Source organism: Macaca thibetana, chromosome 16 (genome assembly GCF_024542745.1).
Source record: "Macaca thibetana thibetana isolate TM-01 chromosome 16, ASM2454274v1, whole genome shotgun sequence".
NCBI classification, from domain to species: Eukaryota; Metazoa; Chordata; class Mammalia; order Primates; family Cercopithecidae; genus Macaca; species Macaca thibetana.
The window spans coordinates 12,992,379-13,014,970 of NC_065593.1; the positions used below are offsets into that span (position 1 = coordinate 12,992,379).

General features: G+C 47.1%; 2 protein-coding genes across 2 annotated transcripts; both read left to right on the plus strand.

The window, feature by feature from the left end:
• The first annotated feature begins 737 nt into the window (after positions 1–737).
• RPL26 (ribosomal protein L26) lies at positions 738–7,452 on the plus strand. Its single transcript, XM_050765538.1, has 4 exons — positions 738–785; positions 1,346–1,518; positions 3,706–3,846; positions 7,281–7,452. Exons 2-4 carry the CDS (start codon positions 1,351–1,353, stop codon positions 7,407–7,409), a joined length of 438 nt encoding a protein of 145 aa, XP_050621495.1. The 5' UTR covers positions 738–785; positions 1,346–1,350; the 3' UTR covers positions 7,410–7,452.
• A 428-nt stretch (positions 7,453–7,880) lies between these two features.
• On the plus strand, positions 7,881–21,615 carry KRBA2 (KRAB-A domain containing 2). Its single transcript, XM_050762338.1, has 6 exons — positions 7,881–7,918; positions 8,147–8,327; positions 8,670–8,689; positions 8,985–9,109; positions 12,586–12,771; positions 14,013–21,615. Exons 1-6 carry the CDS (start codon positions 7,881–7,883, stop codon positions 15,263–15,265), a joined length of 1,803 nt encoding a protein of 600 aa, XP_050618295.1. The 3' UTR covers positions 15,266–21,615.
• Positions 21,616–22,592: the final 977 nt, after the last annotated feature.

Consider the following 22,592-nt stretch of genomic DNA (forward strand, 5'->3'; position numbering starts at 1 on the left):
ACCGAGAGGCTTCCTCCCGCCCGGCTCCTTCGAAGCGTGGTCTGGACCAGCACCTGTCGCAGCACTGGGGGCGCCTTAGAAACGCGGCCTTGGACCTATTTCTGCGGGGGGCGATCGGTGGCCCCGGTCCTCGCAAGGCCCCCCGCCACCCAGAACCGAATCTCTGGCGCGCCCCGCGGTGCGGTCAGCAGACGCCGAAGTGCAGGGGCGGTGGCCGGCGTCGCGATGGAGCTCGTTAAAGTACCGGCACGCTGGCCGCGCCCACGCCACGGGCGGGCGGGGACGGTGAGTGCAGGGACCCAGGCGACCGGCCGGCCAGCCGGCGTCCCCGCGCCTCCTGGCGGCCAGAAGCAGGGCATGCCTTTCCCCGGCTAAAGGGGTGCCGGTCCCCCCTCCCCCCGGCACCTGGGAGTGAAGGTACCAGGGGGTCTCCTGGGGCCGCTCGTTCCTTCATCACCCCCAGGGGCAGTTGGACCCTGAGCAGCCTTCGCCACTCGCCCGGGGACTACCCTTCCGAGAGCATTCAGCGACAGCACCCGGGTCTCGGAAGGAAGACAAACACTAGGACCTGGAAGACGGGAGTTTTACAATCCCTCGCAGTTCCCCTCCTAGCCAGTAGGTGCCACTAGCCATAAATTTATTTCCCAGTTTACTGCTTGCGCTCAAACTCCGCGCCCCTCTCGCTCCAAGAGACAAAGGTCTCGCGAGATCTTTCGTAAACTTACAGAACCGGAAGCAGCGTGTAGTTCTTTTCCCTTTTGCGGCCATCACCGAAGTGGGAGCGGGTAAGGATTCGGCGGGCAAGCGGGTGTAATCCACAGCCATCCGTTCTTGGGCATGGTGGCTTCTGACCGCGGGGGTCCCGAGTCTCCCGTCGGCCGAGTAGCAGCCAGGAAGGGGAGGCCGGGATGGTTTTTTTTTTTACCTGTTGGTCGCTTCAATCAAGGGCCGCCGGACCGGAAAGGGATGGAGGGATCGGGGATCTGGGGACTCGAAAACGAGTTGAGGAAAGGGAGCCTGTGGAAATAGACTCGAGTCTGGGCGATGTCGTTTCCTAGAGAATGGTCTCGAAGTAACTTCTCGGTAAAGTCTTCACGGAACTTCCAGACCACACTAGGACCCGAGACGTGTGCAGGCTTTTCCAGGTTCGGGATGGAGGGCCTTACTCATTTAGTTTCGAGCTTCGGTTGATAGGCCCTTCTGATCAAGCAGTTTTTATTGAAGTTGCAGCACATGACAGTTCCTATGATCATTCTAGACTATCAAGATAAAATCATTGTGGTTATTTGTTTGGAAGCTGGATGAGATTTTGGTCATTTAAGAGTCTTTTTAACTTTTTATGTAGCCAAAATGAAGTTTAATCCCTTTGTGACTTCCGACCGAAGCAAGAATCGCAAAAGGCATTTCAATGCACCTTCCCACATTCGCAGGAAGATTATGTCTTCCCCTCTTTCCAAAGAGCTGAGACAGAAGTACAACGTGCGATCCATGCCCATCCGAAAGGATGATGAAGTTCAGGTGTGTATCCCTACTTGTTCTCGTGGTCTTGATGGATATTTCACGCACTTAGCTTAGAAGAGGGATTGCATGCCTGATAAAGATGCTTCTAAGACTCTTCCTCCCAAAGAGTGGCGAGATGAGCCAGGGACCGAAAAACAAGTAAGCTGCTGTTCAGTTTTTAATTGTATTCTTAGGTAAAAATCTCACTTTTATTTTTTTATTTATTTCTTTTTTTTTTTTTTTTTTGGAGACAGTCTTGCTCTGTCGCCCAGGAGTGCAGTGGCGCGATCTCAGCTCACTGCCAGCTCCGCCTCCTGGGTTCACGCCACTTTCCTGCCTCAGCCTCCCGAGTAGCTGGGACTACAGGCGCCCGCCACCACGCCCGGCTAATTTTTTGTATATTTAGTAGAGACGCGGTTTCACCATGTTAGCCAGGATGGTCTCCATCTCCTGACCTCGTGATCCGCCGGTCTCGGCCTCCCAAAGTGCTGGGATTACAGGCGTGAGCCACTGTGTCCAGCTGAGACAGGGTCTCACTCTTACCCAGACTGGAGTGTAGTTGCATGGTCATGGCTCACTTTTGGGCTCAAGCGATGCTCCCATGTGGGACCTGTTTTTGTTTTTGTAGAGCAGGGTCTCACTTTATTGTCCAGGTTCGTCTCCAACTCCTGGGGATCCTGCCTGAAAATCCATTTTCCCAAATGTCAGATGATGTGGCCATAATTAGGTGACAGATAATCAGAACATTGCCTTGGGATTATCTTTTTATCAATACGTTGTGACTACCCAACAGGCTCATTTTGCCTGCTGTCCAGATAGAGCTGATTTATCTAGACAGGAGTTGCAATAAAGAAAGTTTAATACATGCAGAGTCAGAACGGGAGACCAGAGTTTATTACTCAAATCAGTCTCCCAGAAAATGTGGGGACTGGAGTTTTTTGAAGGATAACTTAGCGGGTGGGGGCCAGGGAGTGGGGCGTGTTGATAGGTCACATCAGAGATGAAGGCATAGGGAGTTGAAGCTGTCTTCTTGCTCTGAGTTGGTTCCTGGATGGGGGCCACAAGATCACCTGAGCTAGTTTAGTGATCTGGGTGGCACCAGCGGATCCATCAGTGCAGGGTCTGAAAAAAATACCACGCAAATCTTAGGCTTTACAATGTGTTATCCCTAGGAGCAATTGGAGAAGTTTAGAATCTTTTGGCCTCTAGCTGCCTAAACCATAATTTCTAGTCTTGCAGCCAATTTGTTAGTCCTACAAAGGCAGTCTGGTCTCCAGGCAAGAACGGGGTTTGTTTCAAAGTTAAACTGTAGACTAAGGTCCTCCTAAAGGAGTTAGTTTGGTCTATGCCCAGGAATGAGCAAGGCCATCTTGGAGGTTAGAAGCAAGATGGAGTTAGTTAGGTCAGATCTCTTTTAACTGCTGTAATTTTCTCACTGTTGCAATTTTTGCGAAGGAGGTTTCAGTGTTTGGTCATTGAAGAGGCAGTTGAGGACCAGTAAACAATTGCTCCAAATCTAGATTCAGGAGCTGTAATGAAGCGTAGTCTCACATGATCGTTTGTGCTTACAGGTAAATAATTTGTTGGATCTACTTAGGTGAAGGTTTCTATAAATGACCCTTAGGTGTAATCTGTAGTGCAGCTAGTGATTACAGAATTCAGGCAGTCTCTAAAGCCATTTACATACACATCATCAATGTGTTTTCATGCTATTTCAATAAAATGTAATGGGTTCACAAATGAACAGTGTGGGTTGAGAACAGCTGTTGGTCCCTGCTATAGTAATGCTAAACTTGCCAGTAGACCTTAAAAACGATCATCTCTGTTTTCAATACATATCAATGCAAGAAAGTCACAAACTGGGAAGAAGAATCTGTTCAGAAACACTTGGCCTGACAAACTGAGGACCACTAGGATTTCTGTCGATTAACCTTTGGGAAAGAATTGGTTTGTTCCCTTAAGCATTTGTTGCTGCCCTCTGACTAGCACTAGGTTGAACACATTAATGGGTTCAGATTTAAATACTCTTGGTCTGTTGCTCCTTTTGAGATGGAGTGTCAACTTACTACAAGTTGCCAAAGTGGGCTCTTTTTTTTTTTAACCTTTTAATATAATGATAGGGTGAGTGGTGTATGCATGAGTTTGTTTACTTGATTTACAAGGTTAATCTTTTATTCAAATATTTACTTTTGAATTTGCACTTAGGTTGTACGAGGACACTATAAAGGTCAGCAAATTGGCAAAGTAGTCCAGGTTTACAGGAAGAAGTATGTTATCTACATTGAACGGGTGCAGCGGGAAAAGGCTAATGGCACAACGGTCCACGTAGGCATTCACCCCAGCAAGGTAGGTGTTTTTGAGAATGCTTGAGAGAAGGAAATTATGGCAAGTATTGTTGACGTGTGGTTGTTTACAGAGCGAGCCCATAGAAATAGTCCTTGATTTTTCACATGTGCTGGAAAAAAACATATCTTGAAGTAAATACTACCGCACTTCTGTTGAAAATTCTAATAACATTTAAAATGTTTCTGAAATCAAAGTGTCTTTAACGGTCATTATGTTTCTGTTAGTTTGTTTTTGAGACAGGTTCTTGCTCTGTCACCCAGGCTGGAGTGCAGTGGCACAATCTCAGCTCACTGCAGCCTCCGCCTCCCAAATGCAAGCGATTCTCCCACCTCAGCCTCCTGAGCAGCTGTGACTGCAGGCATGCACCACTACACCTGGCTAATTTTTGTACTTTTTAGTATAAAATTTCACTATGTTGGCCAAAGGTTCCACTGTGTTGGCGGGGCTGGTCTGGCCTCAGGTGATCTGCCTGCCTTGGCCTCCCAAAGTGCTGGGATTATAGGCATGAGCCACCATGCTCGTCCCATCGTGTATATTAAATGTGCTTTTTCTTCAAAAGCTATTAGTAAGCTGATTAACAATAATTTATAGATCTTAAAATTTGGGAAGTAGGTTTTTGTAAGATGAAATGGCACTTTGGCCCTGGTTTTTCTTTTTTGAGACAGTCTGGCTCTGGCCCAGGCTGGAGTGCAGTGGCATGCAAGCTCCGCCTCCCAGGTTCATGCCATTCTGCTTCAGCCTCTAGAGGAGCTGGGACTACAGGCGCCCGCCACCATGCCCGGCTAATTTTTGTATTTTTAGTAGAGACGGCGTTTCACCGTGTTATCCTTAGCTAGGATGGTTTTGATCTCCTGACCTCGTGATCCACCCACCTCTGCCTCCCAGAGTGCTGGGATTACAGGCATGAGCCACCGCGCCCAGCCAATAAATGTAATTTTTAAGCCTCAGAGAAGTCAAAAGCCTGGTATAGTAAAACACCTGTATATCTCTGACCTAGAATTCTCTATTAAAATTTTGCCACGTGCTCTTTGTCCATTTTCTCCACCCCCAGTGAATTTACTAAAAAAAGATCATGACACTTCACCTGTAATTACTTCAGTATGTATCTCTTAAGAGCAAGGACTTTCTCATTCATTAACCTACTCCAGTTATATTTTTCGCTTCCCAACACCAGAAAAGTTGTTTTAAAGGTCACCAATCTGGTAGCAGATTGTCTTTTTGTACTGCACATGTCAGTGCAGCATGTGACAGTCGATCTTTGAGTAACTCAGTAATCATCTTGTAATTAGTATCCCAAACTTGGCATGTTCAAACCATCATAGTGTATGACAGCTCTCTATGTTCCTAATTGCTCAGGCCAAAATGTCATTTAAAAATTTTTTTAATACGGGTTCTTGCAGTGTTACCCAGGCACTGGTCTCGAACTCCTAGCCAGAAACTATCTTCCCACCTAGGCCTCCCAGAGTGTTGGGATTATAGTCATGAGCTGCCTTGTCCAACCAAAAATGTCATTTTGACTGATTTATTATATACCTCACATCAGTTTATAAGGTCTGTGGACTGCTGTCTCATTATACCTAGAATTCTGTCTGCCCTTTGCCATCACATTGGCCTGTAAGACCTTAACTGATGTGGCCGGGCGCAGTGACTCACGCCTGTAATCCTAACACTTTGGGAGGCCGAGGCAGGCAGACTACCTGAGGTCAGGAGTTCAAGACAAGCCTGATCAACTGGTGAAATCCCGTCTCTACTGAAAATACAAAAAAAAATTAGCTAGGCGTGGTGGCGGGCGCCTGTAATCCCAGCTACTTGGGAGGCTGAGGCAGGAGAATCGTTTGAACCTGGGAAGCGGAGGTTGTAGTGAGCCAATATTGTGCCATTGCACTCCAGCCTGGGTGACGGAGCGAGACTTCCATTTCGGGGAAAAAAAAAAGACCTTAACTGATCTTCCCTTACTTCTGACATCTTTTCCATTCTGTATGCTTTAGTCTGCTCGCCTCCTAGCAACTTGGTAGAATTAGAAATTCTAGGAGCCCAGGCCTACTGAGGCAAAATTAGGGCTTTTGACCCAGGTGTCTGTTTTTAATAAGCCCTCCAGTTGATTCTTATTCAAGTGTGAGAAACACACCTGTGAAACTTGATCATCTCCTGCCTTTGAACCTTTCAACTTGGTGTTCTCTTCCAGATACCTATATATAAATAAAGTGCTTAGCACTTTAGGTCTCTGTTCAAATGTAGCTTTATCAGTAGGACTTTGCTTGATCACTCTAGAAAGCCCCTCGGCCTCCTCACACTTACCGCCTTTCTCTATCAAAGTGATGTCGATTCACTTGTACATGTTTTCGGGCTCCCTGTACTAGAACGTGAGTTCAGCAACTGGAGATTTTTGTTCGGTCAGCATGCTGTATTTCCAGCACCTCTTTTCACCCTTTCCTCGCCCTCGTAAGACTAAAGTTTATCATAATTTGGATGTCTTTTAGGATTTGAACTGTTGGAATAAGATCTGTATTGTCATATTCTCACTAAAGATTTTTCTGGTGGAATTATGTGTGGATGCTACCTTTAATTTCTAACATTAAAATTCTGAAGTTACTTTATTATATTTTTCTGTTTTGGGGTGGGGTTTTTTTTGTTTTGTTTTGGACAGTTTTGCTCTTGTCGCCCAACCTGGTGCAGTGGTGTGATCTCGGCTCACTGCAATCCTCTGCTTCCTGGGTTCAAGTGATTCTCCTGCTGTAGCCTCCTGAGTAGCTAGGTTACAGGCATTTGCCACCACACCCAGCTGTTTTGTTTGTTTGTTTGTTTGTTTTTTGAGATGAGTCTCACTCAGTCACCCAGGCTGGAGTGCAATGGGGTGATCTCAGCTCACTGCAGCCTCCGCCTCCCGGGTTCCGGAGATTCTCCTGCCTCCCAGGTAGCTGGGATTACAGGAATGTGCCACCATGCCCGGCTAATTTTTGTATTTTTAGTAGAGAAGGGAGTTCACCATGTTGGCCAGGCTGGTCTCGAACTCCTGACCTCAGGTGATCCACCCGCCTCTGCTTCCCAAAGTGCTGGGTTTGGGGGCATGAGCCACCACACCCAGCCTGAAGTTACTTTAGAAACAAATATATATGCCAGCTTGTAAAACTGGAGTGAGAAGAGCAGAATCATATTTCTCAATGAAAAAGAAACACATTTTACAATGAAGCACAGAAGAGGCTATGATAAGAATTACTGATGCCATCTTGCCTTTTTCTCCTTTGTTGGTGGGAAATTAGTAAATAAGCCAGGTTTGATGGCTAAAGAGGAATTTCTGGAATTTTTAAAAAGTTAAATCTTATTTAGCCATCAACCTGCCCCAGGTGTGGGAAATGGTATTGAATGTTGGGCTTTCCCATGTGTTTTAGTGATTATTTAAAGCTTGGGAGTGTGTTTTTCTTATTTTTCTGCAGGTGGTTATCACTAGGCTAAAACTGGACAAAGACCGCAAAAAGATCCTTGAACGGAAAGCCAAATCTCGCCAAGTAGGAAAGGAAAAGGGCAAATACAAGGAAGAAACAATTGAGAAGATGCAGGAATAAAGTAATCTTATATAAAAGCTTTGATTAAAACTTGAAGCAAAGAGCCTGTGTTTTGTGTGTGGTGATTTATGACACTCCCTAGTTTTCAGTGGACTGGTCTCTTACCTCTGATTTGTCAGTCAAAATTTTTCTGAAATTAGGACTGATACATATATTTTTTTATAGTGGGCAGCAGCATTTGAGGATATATCAGTAGCTGGAGGGGTCTCATTGAGAAGAAGGCCTATAAGAAAAGCTAGTTAGAAATACTTCCTCTTGAACCTGTTTTTTAACTTTCTTATTATAGATAGGTTGCTATATGGACAGCCTATATTTTTTAACTTACTGTATATAAAAGTTTGTATTGCCATTGGATAGGAAGTCTTGCTTTCAATAGGATAAGAAGCTTCTGTGACTTCCTATAGCATCTAGATCACTTCAAGCTGTTTGTCTAGATTGAGAGATCTCAGGTTCAGGTTCTCTGAGGGACCCATGGGCCCCGTTTACCTTATTTTCTGCCCAAGTGCTGGGTGAGTGCCATCAGACCAAAACCTCACACATCCGAACTGAACCGCAGCTTCGTCAGGATGAAGTGAAAAGGTGTGAGGTGGCAGCGCTGTGTGTGTGCCTGCCGTTCCTCATTTTAAGGATCTAAACAGGATACCTGAAGCCAGTTTATTTTCCAGGCTGGAGACTTGGCAACAAAGTGGGAACGGGTAACGGGCCCGGTTAAGTCACCGGCTTGGACGAGGTCGCAGCTGTCATTTGGGTGGACAGCGCCGCAGGGGTCCGCAGTGCTGTCCCGGCCGGGCAAAGCCTGGAGTGAAGAGCGGTGGCTCCTCCGATCCGCGGCGCTTCGAGGGGGCGGGGCTTCCGGCTGGCGCTGACCGGCTTCCGGCGGAGCCGGCGGGAGGTGGGGCGGCGATGCTGCTGCTCGCCGTGGGTGGAGGGGATTCAGACGCAGCGTCTAGTGTATCCCTTTCTCTTTCCCGACCTTCCTCAGTCTGCGGCTCTTTTCTCCACCGCGCACCCGCCTCAGCGGTTCAGCCCTGAGCTGGCGGGCGGACGGGCGTGGATCCAGGCTGTGGGATCATTCTGCGAAGTCAGGGTAGGAAGGCAACACAAAGGAGGCGACGCCCCAGCCCGGTCCTCAGGAATAAGCGGGCGTGCCCGGTGGCGTGGACGGTGCGGGGACACTGTACTAAGTGCCTTATCTGCATTGTCATTGAATCTTCATAGCAATCGATTGTGATGGGTACTGGTCCTCTCCCCGGGTTGTAGATGAGGAAACTGAGGCTCCAGTAACTTTGCTTTAGTCAGTAAATGGTAAGAGTCAGAAAATGAGTTCCCAAGCGTAGACTCGGCCATACCGCTGCTCTGCCTTGCTAATGACAATCTACCTGTAAGCGACATTTTTGACTAAATGTCCTTTGAACACCTTTTGTGCTCAGCTCTGTATTCGTGGGCCCTCCAAAGGGGGTACAGGCAGGCAGAGGGCTCCGTCCCTACTTTTTAGGTTGCATACATCTGAACTGGTCGACTGCAGATGCAAATCAAGAGTGCGCCCGTGAGTGTGGTACAGGTGTTGAGATGAAGTCCAGATGGCAATCAGCTGAAGTTACTGAATACGTCGGGAAGGAGGCTGATTTCAGCTGGCTGGGATTGGGAAGATCGATGCGAGGACATTCCAAGTCGGAAACCGCCGAGGCAAAGACTCACAGGTGGGTGAAGGGAGTAAACATGGCTTTGGAAATATTTCCAGTTTTCTCTGACCAACTCGTTTATCACTTAGCCGTTTATCCCTTAGCCGTCAGCACAGATCACACCAGGAAGCTGATTGATTTACGATCACATTTGTTTCATGTTGCTTTGGAAAAGATACTGAAGCCTCAGGCAACATAATGAGACCCCGTCTCTACAAAAAAAAAAAAAAAGAGAGAGAAAAAAATTAGCCGGGCCTGGTGACGCATGCCTGTAGTCCCAGGTACTCAGGAGGCTGAGGTGGGAGGATGCCTTGACCCTGGGAGCCGTGATCATGCCACTGCACTCCAGCCTGGGTGACGAAGTGAGACCCCTCTCAAAAAAAAAAAAAAAAAGATACTGAAAGCTTAGAAATCTGCAGGAGTGGGCAAGATGAATAGGTTAGTAGGTCCCGACGTCCTGGGCTGCATGCGACCCACAGGCCACAGGTTGGACAAACTTGATCCAAAGGAAGATGCTGCCTATTACAGCCAGTTATTGCCAGGCAGCAATGCCGCCAGTGCAGCCAGAACATTGCCTTTTCAAGAAAGCCAAAAATCGAGGCCGGGCGCAGTGGCTCACGCCTGTAATCCCAGCACTTTAGGAGGCCGAGGCGGGTGGATCACGAGGTGAGGAGACCGAGACCATCCTGGCTAACAGGGTGAAACCTCATCTCTACTAAAAATACAAAAAATTACACGGGCGTGGTGGCGGGCGTCTGTAGTCCCAGCTACTCTGGAGGCTGAGGCAGGAGAATGGCCTGAACCCAGGAGGCGGAGCTTGCAGTGAGCCGAGATCGAGCCACTGCCCTCTAGCCTGGGCGACAGAGCAAAACTCTGTCTCGAAAGAAAAAAAAAGGCAGAAATCGAGATTTTTATGTGAAATTTCCCAATCTGTAAATATAGGTGAAACATTCCTTTTTTTTTTTTTTTTTTTTTTTTCTTTTTGAGATGGAGTCTGGCTCTGCCGCCCAGGCTGGAGTGCATTGGCACGATCTCGGCTTACCGCAAGCTCCGCCTCTCGAGTTCACGTCGTTATCCTGCCTCAGCCTCCTGGGACTACAGGCTCCTGCCGCCACGCCCAGCTAATACTTTGTATTTTTAGCAGAGATGGGATTTCACCGTGTTAGCCAGGATGGTCTCAATCTCCTGACCTCGTGATCCGCCTCAGCCTCCCAAAGTGCTAGGATTACAGGTGTGAGCCACCACACTTGGTCGAAAAATTCAAATTTTTAAAAATCACTAGATGGACCAACCAAAATAGGTCTATTAGATAATTGTGGACTTTGGACTCTACTGCAGAATTTCATGGTATAGTAAGGACTGGATCTCTTACTAAAGACTGTGATTCTACATCTTTTGGTTATAAATTGTTTCTAGCCTGTTGCCTCCGTTTTTCTTTCTTTTTTTTAAAATTTTTTTATTTTTAGAGACAGGGTCTCACTATGTTGACTAGGTTGGTCTTGAACTCCTGGCCTCAAGCAATCCTCTTACCTTGGCCTCCCAAAGTGTTAGGATTACAGGCATGAGCCACTGTGCCCAGTTGCCTTCGTTATTTTATAGAATGAAGATGAGACTTTTCCTTTCTTTGCGGTCCCCTGAAGGGAATCAAACAGCAACCAACACAGCACTCAAGTTGTGAGAGATGCTGGTTTCAGAAAGGAATCTGGAAGGTGCTCTTTCTGGACTCCATTGAATACCTTGTGGTTTCAAGAACTGTTAGAACTAGTAGGACCGGCCGGGTGCGCTGGCTGTACATGCCTATAATTCCAACACTTTGGGAGGCCAAAACAAGCAGACCACTTGAGGCCAGAAGTTCAAGGACCAGCCTGGCCAACATGGCAAAACCTCATCTCTACTAAAAATGCAAAACATTAGCTAGGCGTGGTGGTGTACCCCGGTGTTAAAAAAAAAAGCTAGTAAGACCGTGGGATGGTAATAGATATTCCTTGGGAAACGAAGTCCCATGTCAATGATTGAATGGTACTGGTGGATGAAACAAAGTGAAGCTGGTTTCTTTACTGCAGGACTCCTCAGAGCCTTTTTTTGTTTTTTGAAACAGACTCTCACTCTGTCGCCCAGGCTGGAGTGCAGTGGCACGATCTCGGCTCACCGCAACCTCTGCCTCCTGGGTTCCAGTGATTCTCCTGCCTCAGCTTCCTGAGTAGCTAGGACTACAGGCATGCACCACCATGCCTGACTAATGTTTGTATTTTTAGTAGAGACAGGGTTTCACCACGTTGGCCAGGCTAGTCTCGAACTCCTGACCTCAGGTGATTTGCCCGCCTCAGCCTCCCAAAAGTGCTGGGATTACAGGTGTGAGCCACTGTGCCCAGCCTCAGAGCCTTTAAAATGTCAGTTTGCAGAAGATCTTGAACCCAGGCTTAGAGTAAAGAGCATTTTGCAAATGTGCAGTTTCTTCATTTCTGCAAGGCATAGTTTTGGCCAGGCCCACTGCCTCAGGCCTGTAATCCTAGCATTTTGGGAGGCTGAGGCAGGTGAATCACTTTAGCCCAGGAGTTCGAGACCAGCCTGGGTTTTTTGCAACATGGCAAAACCCCATCTCTATAAAAAATACAAAAAAAGAAAAAGAATGCAAATGCACATTTTTCACATTTAAAATTTTGGATGTGTCATCAATACATTCATTTAATACACACTGTTTTTCCTCTCAAAAGAAAGTTATTAAGTCAGTGGTTTTACAGTCAGTAATGTCTTAGAATCAGGAATATACATGATTAACCAGCAATGCTGAGGAAGGGAGTTTGAAGCCCTTTTAGTGGAGGAGCTTCAGGACCTGGAAGTACGTTCCACTTAACTGAGACTCTTGCTCAGAACTTTGAAAAGTTTCCATCTTTGTCTGCTTCTCAGGATTCTGCCCTGCCCCTCCGCTCTGCATCTGACAGCTGAGATCTTGGGATCCTGTTTTCCTAAGCTTGCTGGAATTCCTGCAGTCCTCATATGAACTCCCCTGGCCTCATCACCATCCTGTCTTAGGGCTGTTCTAACTAAGGAATCCCGGTTTAGACAACTGAGTATCAAGTTCTCCCCTTAAGGAATTATCTGATCACAGTGGCATGTAGACTCCCTTTGGGGTATCTGTTTTCTGCAGGATAATCTCCTGACATATCTCCATGTACACAGACATAATATTTCCATTGGAAACAGATCCTGCCATCCCTGTTAGGCGTCATCAAGCCTGTGCTCAAGTTCACTTGGACTCTGCTTTATTCTGGAAATATTAATGCACGGGCTACAGCTCTGGCAGCGTCAAAACTGGCCAGACCAACAGACCTCCCAGGAAAGCAAAACTCCTTTCCCTCACCCATGAAGCTGTACTCATCTTGTTGGATATGAGACCTATTTCTTATTTCTTCCATTTATTCACCTGACTCGCTTTCAGAGTCCTCTATGCTGCATGCCTTCATTCCTGATGCCCTCTCTTGTCTCTTCCGCAGACCTGCTGAGGCTGCTCCTTATCCCAGGCCCCAAGACTGTATGGTCCCTGTGGCAGCAGCCAGTGTTGTCTCAGGAAGCAACAGCATTTGAAGATATGACCAAATATTGGAATTATTTAGAAGCCTCTCAAAAGGATTGCTACAGAGACACAATGCTGGACAGTTATGAGAACACGGTCCCACAGGGTAAGGACTCAGAATCTTCCTTTATTAATCTTGTGGACAATTGTCAAAAGGAAACCGTCGTTTAAAAATATTCCCTGCCAGGCGCGGTGGCCCAAGCCTGTAATCCCAGCACTTTGGGAGGCCGAGACGGGCGGATCACGAGGTCAGGAGTTCGAGACCATCCTGGCTAACACGGTGAAACCCCGTCTCTACTAAAAATACAAAAACTTAGCCGGGCGAGGTGGCGGGCGCCTGTAGTCCCGGCTACTCGGGAGGCTGAGGCAGGAGAATGGCGTGAACCCGGGAGGCGGAGCTTGCAGTGAGCTGAGATCCGGCCACTGCACTCCAGCCTAGGTGACAGAGCGAGACTCCGTCTCAAAAAAAAAAAAAAAAAAAAAAAAAATTCCCACAGCTTTCTTCTTGATTCACGCAAAATTAGGACAGACTCTTCTGCCATAAGCATTTTTTTCTTTTTTTTTTTTGGAAACAGTCTCCCTTTGTCGCCCAGGCCGGAGTGCAGTGGCACAGTCTCGGCTCACTGCAACCTCCGCCTTCCGGGTTCAAGCCATTCTCCCTGCCTCAGCCTCCCGAGGAGCTGGGATTGCAGGTGCCCACCACCGCACCTGGCCAGTTTTTGTATTTTTAGTAGAGATGGGGTTTCACCATGTTGGCCAGGCTGGTCTCGGACTCCTGACCTCAAGTGATCCGCCCACCTCAACCTCCCAGAGTGCTGGGATTACAGGCGTGAGCCACTGCGCCTGGCCAAGAGATTGTTTCTGTTGATCATGGGAAGCCTCAGAAGCAATGCCTGGTACAAATTTCAGTTTAAGAGTTTGCTGTTATTATGTGGTACCTTTTAGCAACGTTCTCCCATTTATATTATTGTAAAGGGTACTGAGGGTAAGATTTTAGCCTACTGCCTTAGGAGTTTCTGTTTATCCTTTCTCCTGTTCAATTAATGAAAACCAGTTGATTAGGTTTCATGCTATAAGCTAATGGCTTCGTTGTTTTTTCTGTTTGCCGAAAGTCTAAAACCTCTACATATTTGTGATTTAACTGATGTCAAATTCTATTGCTATGCTGTGGTTTTGGATGGTGCCAGTTGGCTTTCTAATTGCTTTTTACTATGACTCTATTATCATTCTTCCATATAATCATCTTCAAAAATTATATGAAAGAATTGATGAGGAACTCCAGAGGGGAAGTCTTCCAGGTGGGAGTGTCAGTGAATTTAACTTTGTTCTCTTTTTTTCCTTTCTTAGCATCCTTCTTACAGTTCTCCATGATGCCTCAGAGAGCTGGAAATGATCCACCTGGTGTTTCAAATGTGAATGAAATGGAAATGGAGATAAGTAACATGAGAGAAAAGTTTCTTATGAGTGTAACAAAGTTAGTAGAAAGCAAAAGTTACAACAGCAAGGTATTTTCCAAAGAAAAGTACTTTCAAACAATAAAGGAAGTTAAAGAAGCTAAAGAAAAAGGGAAGAAGTCATCACGTGATTATCGCCGTGCGGCAAAATATGACGTGATCTCTGTACAGGGCACAGAGAAACTGATAGAGGCTACTCATGGAGAACGTGATCGAATACGGTATTATGTACATAAAGAAGAGTTGTTTGATATTCTTCATGATACACATCTCAGTATTGGACATGGTGGGCGGACACGCATGCTCAAGGAGCTGCAAGGAAAATATGGGAATGTCACCAAAGAAGTTATTGTCTTATATCTGACTCTGTGTAAACAGTGCCACCAGAAGAACCCAGTACCCAAGAAAGGCCTTCCGCCCAAGCCCATGACTTTTAAGGACATAGACTCCACGTGCCAAGTTGAAATACTTGACATGCAGTCAAGTGCCGATGGTGAGTTCAAGTTCATTTTATACTACCAGGACCACTTGACCAAGTTTATTATTTTACGGCCATTAAGAACCAAACAGGCCCGTGAGGTGGTCAGTGTCTTATTAGATATTTTCACAATTCTTGGTACACCCACTGTGTTAGACTCTGACAGTGGCGTTGAGTTCACAAACGAGGTTGTTCAGGAGCTCAATGAGTTGTGGCCAGACCTAAAGATTGTGTCTGGTAAGTACCACCTTGGCCAAAGCCAGGGCTCCCTGGAAGGAGCAAGCCGTGATGTGAAGAACATGATAGGTACCTGGATGCAGAGTAACCGTTTATGTCACTGGGCCAAAGGCCTCCGATTCCTGCAGATGGTGAGGAATCAGGCTTTCGACGTTTCCTTGCAGCAAAGTCCATTTGAGGCAATGTTCGGTTGTAAAGCCAAATTTGGGCTATATTCCTCAAACTTGCCCCGGGAAACCGTGGCTACTTTACAAACAGAAGAAGAGCTAGAAATTGCTGAAGAACAGCTAGAAAATAGCCTTTGGATCAGGCAGGAAGAAAGAGTTGAGATTGGAGCAGACAGATCTGATATGGATGATGACATGGATCCCACTCCTGAAGCTACAGAACCCAGCACCTCACAAGGGGCTTCCGGTCTCCTCTGCTGGTGAACAGATGGCTGCTGGGTGGACAGTCACAGGTGTCTCTCTGAGCATAGTCATCTGAGAACTGTTGCCAGAGGCCCCGGGGGAAAGGATTGAAGGCTGCACTCTCAGGTCAAGTTGTATATGGTAGCCCTTGCTCAAAAAGGGAAAAGTTTGGGTCTGTGTATTTATTCTTAGGGCTGCCATAAAAAATTACCACAACCTGGCCGGGTGCAGGACTCATGCCTGTAATCCCAGCACTTTGGGAGTCCGAGGTGGGCAGATCACTTGAGGTCAGGAGTTCAAGACAAGCCTGGCCAACATGGTGAAACCCTGTCTCTACTAGAAATACAGAAATTAGGCAGGCTTGGAGGCATGTGCCTGTAATCCCAGCTAACCGGGAGGCTGAGGCAGGAGAATCACTTGAACTCAGGAAGCAGAGGTTGCAGTGGGCCGAGACCATGCCACTGCACTCCAGCCTGGGTGACAAAGCAAGACTCTGTCTCGAAGACAAAAAAAAAAAAAAAAACAACCACCACCTGGGTGACTTAACAGAAATTGAGTCTCACAGTTCTGGAGGCCCAAAGTCTGAAATTAAAGTGGTTAGTAAGGTAGGTTCTTTCTGAAGGCTCTGGGGGAGAATCATTCCATGCCTTTCTCCTTTCTCTAGTGGCCATCGGCAATCCTTGGTATTCCCTGGCTTGTGACAGTGTAAGTCCAGTCTCTGCTTCTGTCTTCTTGTGGCCTTCTCCCCTGTGCTGTACGTATTCTTTCTTGTCTCTTGTAAAGACATCACTGGACACCGAACCCATGTCACTGGATTTAGGGCCCACTCTAATGAGGATACTCTCATCTCGAGACCCTTACCTTAATTAGATCAGCAAATACTCTTTCCAAGTAAGGTGACATTCACAGGTACTAGGGACTTGAACTTGGACTTATCTTTTTTATTTATTTTTTTTTTAGAGACAGGGTCTCCTTATATTGCCCAGGCTGGTCTCAAACTCCTGGGCTCAAGGGATTGGCCTCTGAAAGTGCTAAGATTACAGGTGCATGCCACCACACCCAGCCAGGATTTTTTTTTTTGTCTTTCTTTTTTTTGAGGTGGAGTCTCACTCTGTTGCCCAGGCTGGAGTGCAGTGGCACAATCTGGGCTCACTGCAGCCTCCACCTCCCCAGTTCAAGCAATTCTGCCTCAGCCTCCTCAGTAGCTGGGACTACAGGTGCGCACTGCTACGCCTGGCTAATTTTTTTTTTTTTTGGAGACAGAGTCTCACACTGTTGCCCAGGCTATAGTGCAGTGGCATGATCTGGGCTCACTGTGACCTCCGCCTCACAGGTTCAAGCGATTCTCCTGCCTCAGCCTCCAAGTAGCCAGGACTACAGGCACGCACCCCCACAAACCCAGCTAATTTTTGTATTTTTTAGTAGAGATGGGGTTTCACCATATTGGCCAGGCTGGTCTCAAACTCCTGACCTCGTGATCCACTCAACTCAGCCTCCCAAAGTGCTGGGATTACAGGCGTGAGCCACCGTGCACGGCTGGACTTACCTTTGTAAGAGACACAGTTCTACTCATTATAGTCAATAGAAAAATACAGGCCGGGCGCGGTGGCTCAAGCCTGTAATCCCAGCACTTTGGGAGGCCGAGACGGGCGGATCACGAGGTCAGGAGATCGAGACCATCCTGGCGAACACGGTGAAACCCTGTCTCTACAAAAAAATACAAAAAACTAGCCGGGCGAGGTGGCGGGCGCCTGTAGTCCCAGCTACTCGGGAGGCTGAGGCAGGAGAATGGCATGAACCCGGGAGGCGGAGCTTGCAGTGAGCTGAGATCCAGCCACTGCACTCCAGCCTGGGCGACAGAGCAAGACTCCCTCTCAGAAAAAAAGTAGATGAAGGAAAAGTAATGAGAAGAAAAGAGGTTCATCTAAGACGCCATAGAGACTGGCCACCTTACCAACTGGGCTTTGTTTCCCACTTCAGGAGAAACCGTATGTGCCATCCCTTTTCTCAGAGCATTATGCACAGAGAATTGTGTAACTGCATGAAACACATATTAAAATTCGGTCAGAAGTAAGATATGACTGGAATTTGGGTGTGCGTCTGCCACTTGTCTGTGTCTCAAGCACTTAAAAACATATCCTATTCCTGGCACAGTTCAGTGCGTTTCGGGAAGTGACCAATAGGGAAACAATCGAGGTTTCTGGAACAAAATGCAAGAGTTGGCCTGAGATCATTGCTCTACCTAGAGAGGAGGAGGGCAAGGCCAGTCTGGGTCAGGGTTCAGAGTAAGGATGACTGACCCAGCCACAGGGGAGGACAGTGCTCAGGACCTGTGTACTCCTACGTTCCCAACGCCTAAGACAGCGTGCCCAGCCCATGGAAGGTGTTCAGTGAATTTAATGAATAAATGATTCTACTAAAATGGGCACGGGGAAGGAGAAAGGGCCTGCAGTCTTTTATTCTTTTTATTTTATTTTATTTTTATTTTATTTTATTTTTATTTTGAGATGGAGTCTCACACTGTCGCCTGGGCTGGAGTGCAGTGGCACGATCTTGGCTCACCGCAGCCTCCGTCTTCCAGGTTCAAGTGATTCTCCTGTCTCGACCTCACGAGTAGCTGGGATTACAGGCACCCACCAGCACGCCCGGCTAATTTTTTGCTTTTTTAGTAGACACGGGGTTTCACTATGTTGGCCAGGCTGGTCTCGAACGCCTGACCTCATGATCCACCTGCCTCGGCCTCCCAAAGTGCTGGGATTACAGGCATGAGCCACCACGCCTGGCCAGTCTTTTATTCTTTATACAGGTGTCCTTCCTGCACATCCCAGAGCCATCTAAGACCCATCCTGATTGTCACTGATGCCAGTTCCCTCTTCTGTAAGGGGCAGTAACACGCCGGTGCTGCCTACCTCACAGGAATGTCCTGAGAGACAAGCGAGATTCTGCATGTGAAGGAGCTTTCTCTCTGAATGGTGAAGTTCTACAATGCGACTCATCTTTGCCGCGAGCAGACCCTGTCCTCCACGTGAGAGTGGGAGAGCTCTGCTCACTGCCATTTCTTCTCAGATTCAGCAGTGTGAAGTTGGAAGGGATCCAGGGAAGCCGCGTTATTATTACATAGGAAGTGACATCACTTCCCAGCTTGTTTTGGGGGCCAAAATCTTGCTCTGTTCTTGGCCAGCACCTTACTTTCCATCCCCCTTCCAACCCATTGTCTTTCTTTGTAACTCAGCCCAACAGGTCTGGGAGGCCCAACTTTGACTGAGGATGTTACCTTCCCCTCCCCAGTGCTGACCTCCTCCCTCCTAGTTACTTGGCATAGCGGGAACCTTTTACTCGTGGGTAAAAGGTGACACATGAGCCATAACACTGCTTGCTTTCCCAGAGATGCCTGCAAATAACCAAGATTTCCAGGAGCTGCCGCATCACTCTTCCTCTTTGCATCTTAATGTTGGCAGTGGGAAAGAGTGAGAGGTGGATTCCTGGACCCAGTCTTTATTTCAGCCTCTGCATTATTTCAGCATCTGGAATAGAGGTCACCAACTAGTGTGCCACAAGCTAGTCTCAGCTTGCAAATATATTTTGTCCACATAATGTTTTTAATTTTTTTTTTTTTTCAAACAGAGTTTCACTCTTGTCACCCAGGCTGTAGTGCAGTGGTGCCATCTCAGCTCACTACAACCTCCATCTCCCAGGTTCAAGTGATTCTGCTGCCTCAGCCTCCCGAGTAGCTGGGATTACAGGCGCCCGCCGCCACGCCCAGCTAATTTGTGTATTTTTAGTAGAGACGGGGTTTCGTCGTTTTGGTCAGGCGGGTCTCGAACTCCTGACCTCAGGTGATCCACCCACCTTGGCCTCCCAAAGTGCTGAGATTACAGGCATGAGCCATGGTGCCCAGCCTTTTAAATTTTTTTTTTTTTATTAATTGCCAACTCTTTAAACACTGGAGAGTTCATACAAAAATCTGGATGTCTAGCACCTCTTGAGAATTCGGCATATGTGGCCACAGTGGGCCCACAATTTCTGCATGGCAGCAAATGAGGAGACGCACTGCAGTGCATGTGGCACTCTCCAGGTGGCCACCCTCAGCCACTCACATGCACGTGCATTTCTGTGGCCCAGCGCTGAAGAAAGGCCAGTGCAGGGCGTGGTGCCATGCACCTGTAATCCCAGCTACTTGGGAGGCTGAAGTGGGGGGTCACTTGAACCTGGGAGGCCGAAGTTAAAGTGAGCCGTGATTGTATCACTGCACTGCAGCCTGGGTGACAGAGACCCTGTTTCCAAAAAAAGAAAAAAGGCCAGCAACAGAACTGTATATCTCTAGGAACTTATGATAGAAGTGACATTTCAATCAGTGGGAAGGCATGTATCATTCAGTTAATGGTGCTGGATCAATTGGCTGCCCATTTGACAAAAATGAAGTCTGACCCCTAAACATTAAACATATAAAAATAACAATAAAAATATTGGGGGGCCGGGCACAGTGACTCACACCTGTAGTCCAAGCACTTTGGGAGGCCAAGGTGGGTGGATCACCTGATGTCAGGAGTTTGAGACCAGCCTGGCCAACCTGGCGAAACCCCATCTCTACTAAAAATACAAAAATTAGCTGGATGTGGTGGCAGGCGCCTGTAATTCCAGCTACTCAGGAGGCTGAGGCAGGAGAATCACTTGAACTCAGGAGGCAGAGGTTGCAGTGAAGAACCAAGATTGCGCCATTGCACTCCAGCCTGGGCAACAGAGCAAGAATCTGTCTAAAATATATATATATATATATGGGAAAAAATACTTTTGTGACCTTGGAGAAAAGTATTAATATATTTGGCTACATAAAAGTAAATACTGGTACGGAAAAATAATGCCATTTAAAAAACAGAAAATAGGCTAGGTACAGTGGCTCATGCCTGTAATCCCAGCACTTTAGGAGGCCAAGGTGGGCGGATCACCTGAGGTCAGGAGTTCGAGACCAACCTGGCCAAAATGGCAAAACCACATCTCTGCTAAAAATACAAAACTTAGGCATGGTGGCAGGTGCCTGTAATCCTAGCTACTCAGGAAGCTGAGGCACAAGAATTGCTTGAATCTAGGAGGTGGAGGTTGCAGTGAGCTGAGATCGTGCCACTGCACTCTAACCTAGGTAACAGAGGAGACTCACAAAAAAGAAATTTTTGTTTTCTAAAAATCTGTTATGATTTTCTTTCTCATCCTTGGCCATTTCTTCTAGTCTCAGTTTTAGCTGTGACTTTTCTGTATAAGACTCCCTTATGCCTCTTCTAGGCTCCAGCCTTCTGACTACTATGGGCTTCTCAGAGTCAATAATCTCCCCTAACATATTCTTCCTTCTGTTTTCCACTAGTTCTACTAATGGCACCATGGATCACCCAACCCAGAGACATCGGTGTATCATTCTCCCTCACTGCCCCTAGCTAATTTGCTAAATTATGTCATCCCTACCAGTGGCAGATTATATTTTCCAAATGTCAATGCAACAGTATATCTGTCACACATTTTCTTCTAGAACTTTGCACTTCCCTATCAAGAGATGGAGTTTTTATCACCCTCCTTGAACCTAGGCAGAAATTTGTTCTTGCCTTGACCAGTCTAGTACGAAAAAGTAATAATATGTGGCTTCTGAGGCTGCTATAAAAATACTACCTCACTCTCTTGGAATAGTTACTCTTGAAACCCAGTCACCATGTTATGAGGAAGCCCAAGTCACATCAAGAGGAGCCAAAGCCCTGGGCCCTCAGCCCTGAGCCAACAGACAGAATCAATCTGCCAACCATATGAGTGAGCCATCTTAAAAGCAGACTCTTGGCCAGGCGCAATGGCTCACACCTGTAATCCCAGCACTTTGGGAGACCGAGGCGGGTGGATCATGAGGTCAGGAGATCGAGACCATCCTGGCTAACACAGTGAAACCCCGTCTCTACTAAAAATACAAAAAATTAGCTGGGATGTGGTGGCGGGCGCCTGTAGTCCCAGCTACTCGGGAGGCTGAGGCAGAAGAATGATGTGAACCTGGGAGGCGGAGCTTGCAGTGAGCCGAGATCACGGCTCTGCACTCCAGCCTGGGCGACAGAGCGAGACTGCGTCTGAAAAAAAAAAAGAAAAGAATCTCCAATGGGCCAGGTGCGGTGGCTCATGCCTGTAGTCCAAGCACTTTGGGAGGCTGAGACAGGAGGATTGCTTGAGCCACAGGGTTCGATACCAGCCTGGGCAACATAATGAAGCATGGTATTAATTAGCCAGGTATGGTGGCTTGCACTGTAGGCCCAGCTACTTGGGTGGCTGAGGTGGAAGGATCTCTTGAGCCCAGGACGTTAAGGCTGCAGTGAGCTACAATTGCACCACAGCGCTTCGGGGGGGGGGGGAAGAATCTGCAGTGGCTCCCCATTACTCACAGGATAACAACTTAAACCTGGCATCCAAGTTGGACTGTCATATGGTCCCAACTACCTTTGTGGCTTTGGAATTGAGGCATCAGGTCTAGGCACATGAATTTCCTGGTTGCACTTGTTTTGTGTGGCGTGGCAGGAAGAAACTCAGGCCATCGGCTACTCTAGACACTGCCAGAGTCACTTATTCTTTCCAGAACTTGGCTTCTTCATCTAAGGTGAGAGACAATTGAAACAACTCGTATTAAAGTTCTCTTCCAGTTCTGCCCTGTGTAGTGTGAAAACTGTCATCTTGTACTTTTGTACTTCCTACCTCTTCTAGAACCCCGGCCTGAGCTTCCTGCCAGGGGGCGTGTCCCCACTTCCGAGGTGGAGAGAAGATGGGAGACTTAGACATGAACGCTTTCTGTGAATGTTCTCTGTTTACCCACTTTTTCAGAACTAGCTTTGGCCTTATATTGTGGAATAGAATCTGTTTGTCTGCAGCTCTAGGGGTAGAAGGAACATTTTCTCCTGATATTTCTGAGATCCCTATTACCAATGATCCCTATTACCAATGGTTTTTTGAGACTAAGCATTGGAATGTCATTAGTACTGAGAAGGAAGGGCAGCTGGGAAGGCAACCAAAAAGCTCAGACTTACATTCTTGCTTCCAAATTATTTTGCATGCTTTCTGGACGTCAGTACAACAGACCATTGAAGTATGGTTTGCCAAGGTTAGGTTCAATCACGGCATGAGCCCGTTACCTCTGTAATTACTTTAACCTTCTTCAATTTGGTGACTTCGGGTTGTTGAATTGTAAGGGGGAAAGGTTTTTCGTTTTGTTTTGTTTGTTTTAGTTTGTGATTTACAGTTCTTCCTTCCATTTGTTTTGTGAAAGTTTTACAGAAATTGATCTGAAACCTGAGATACTTTGAAATATAAAAGAGCAAGAGTTATCTCAGGACTT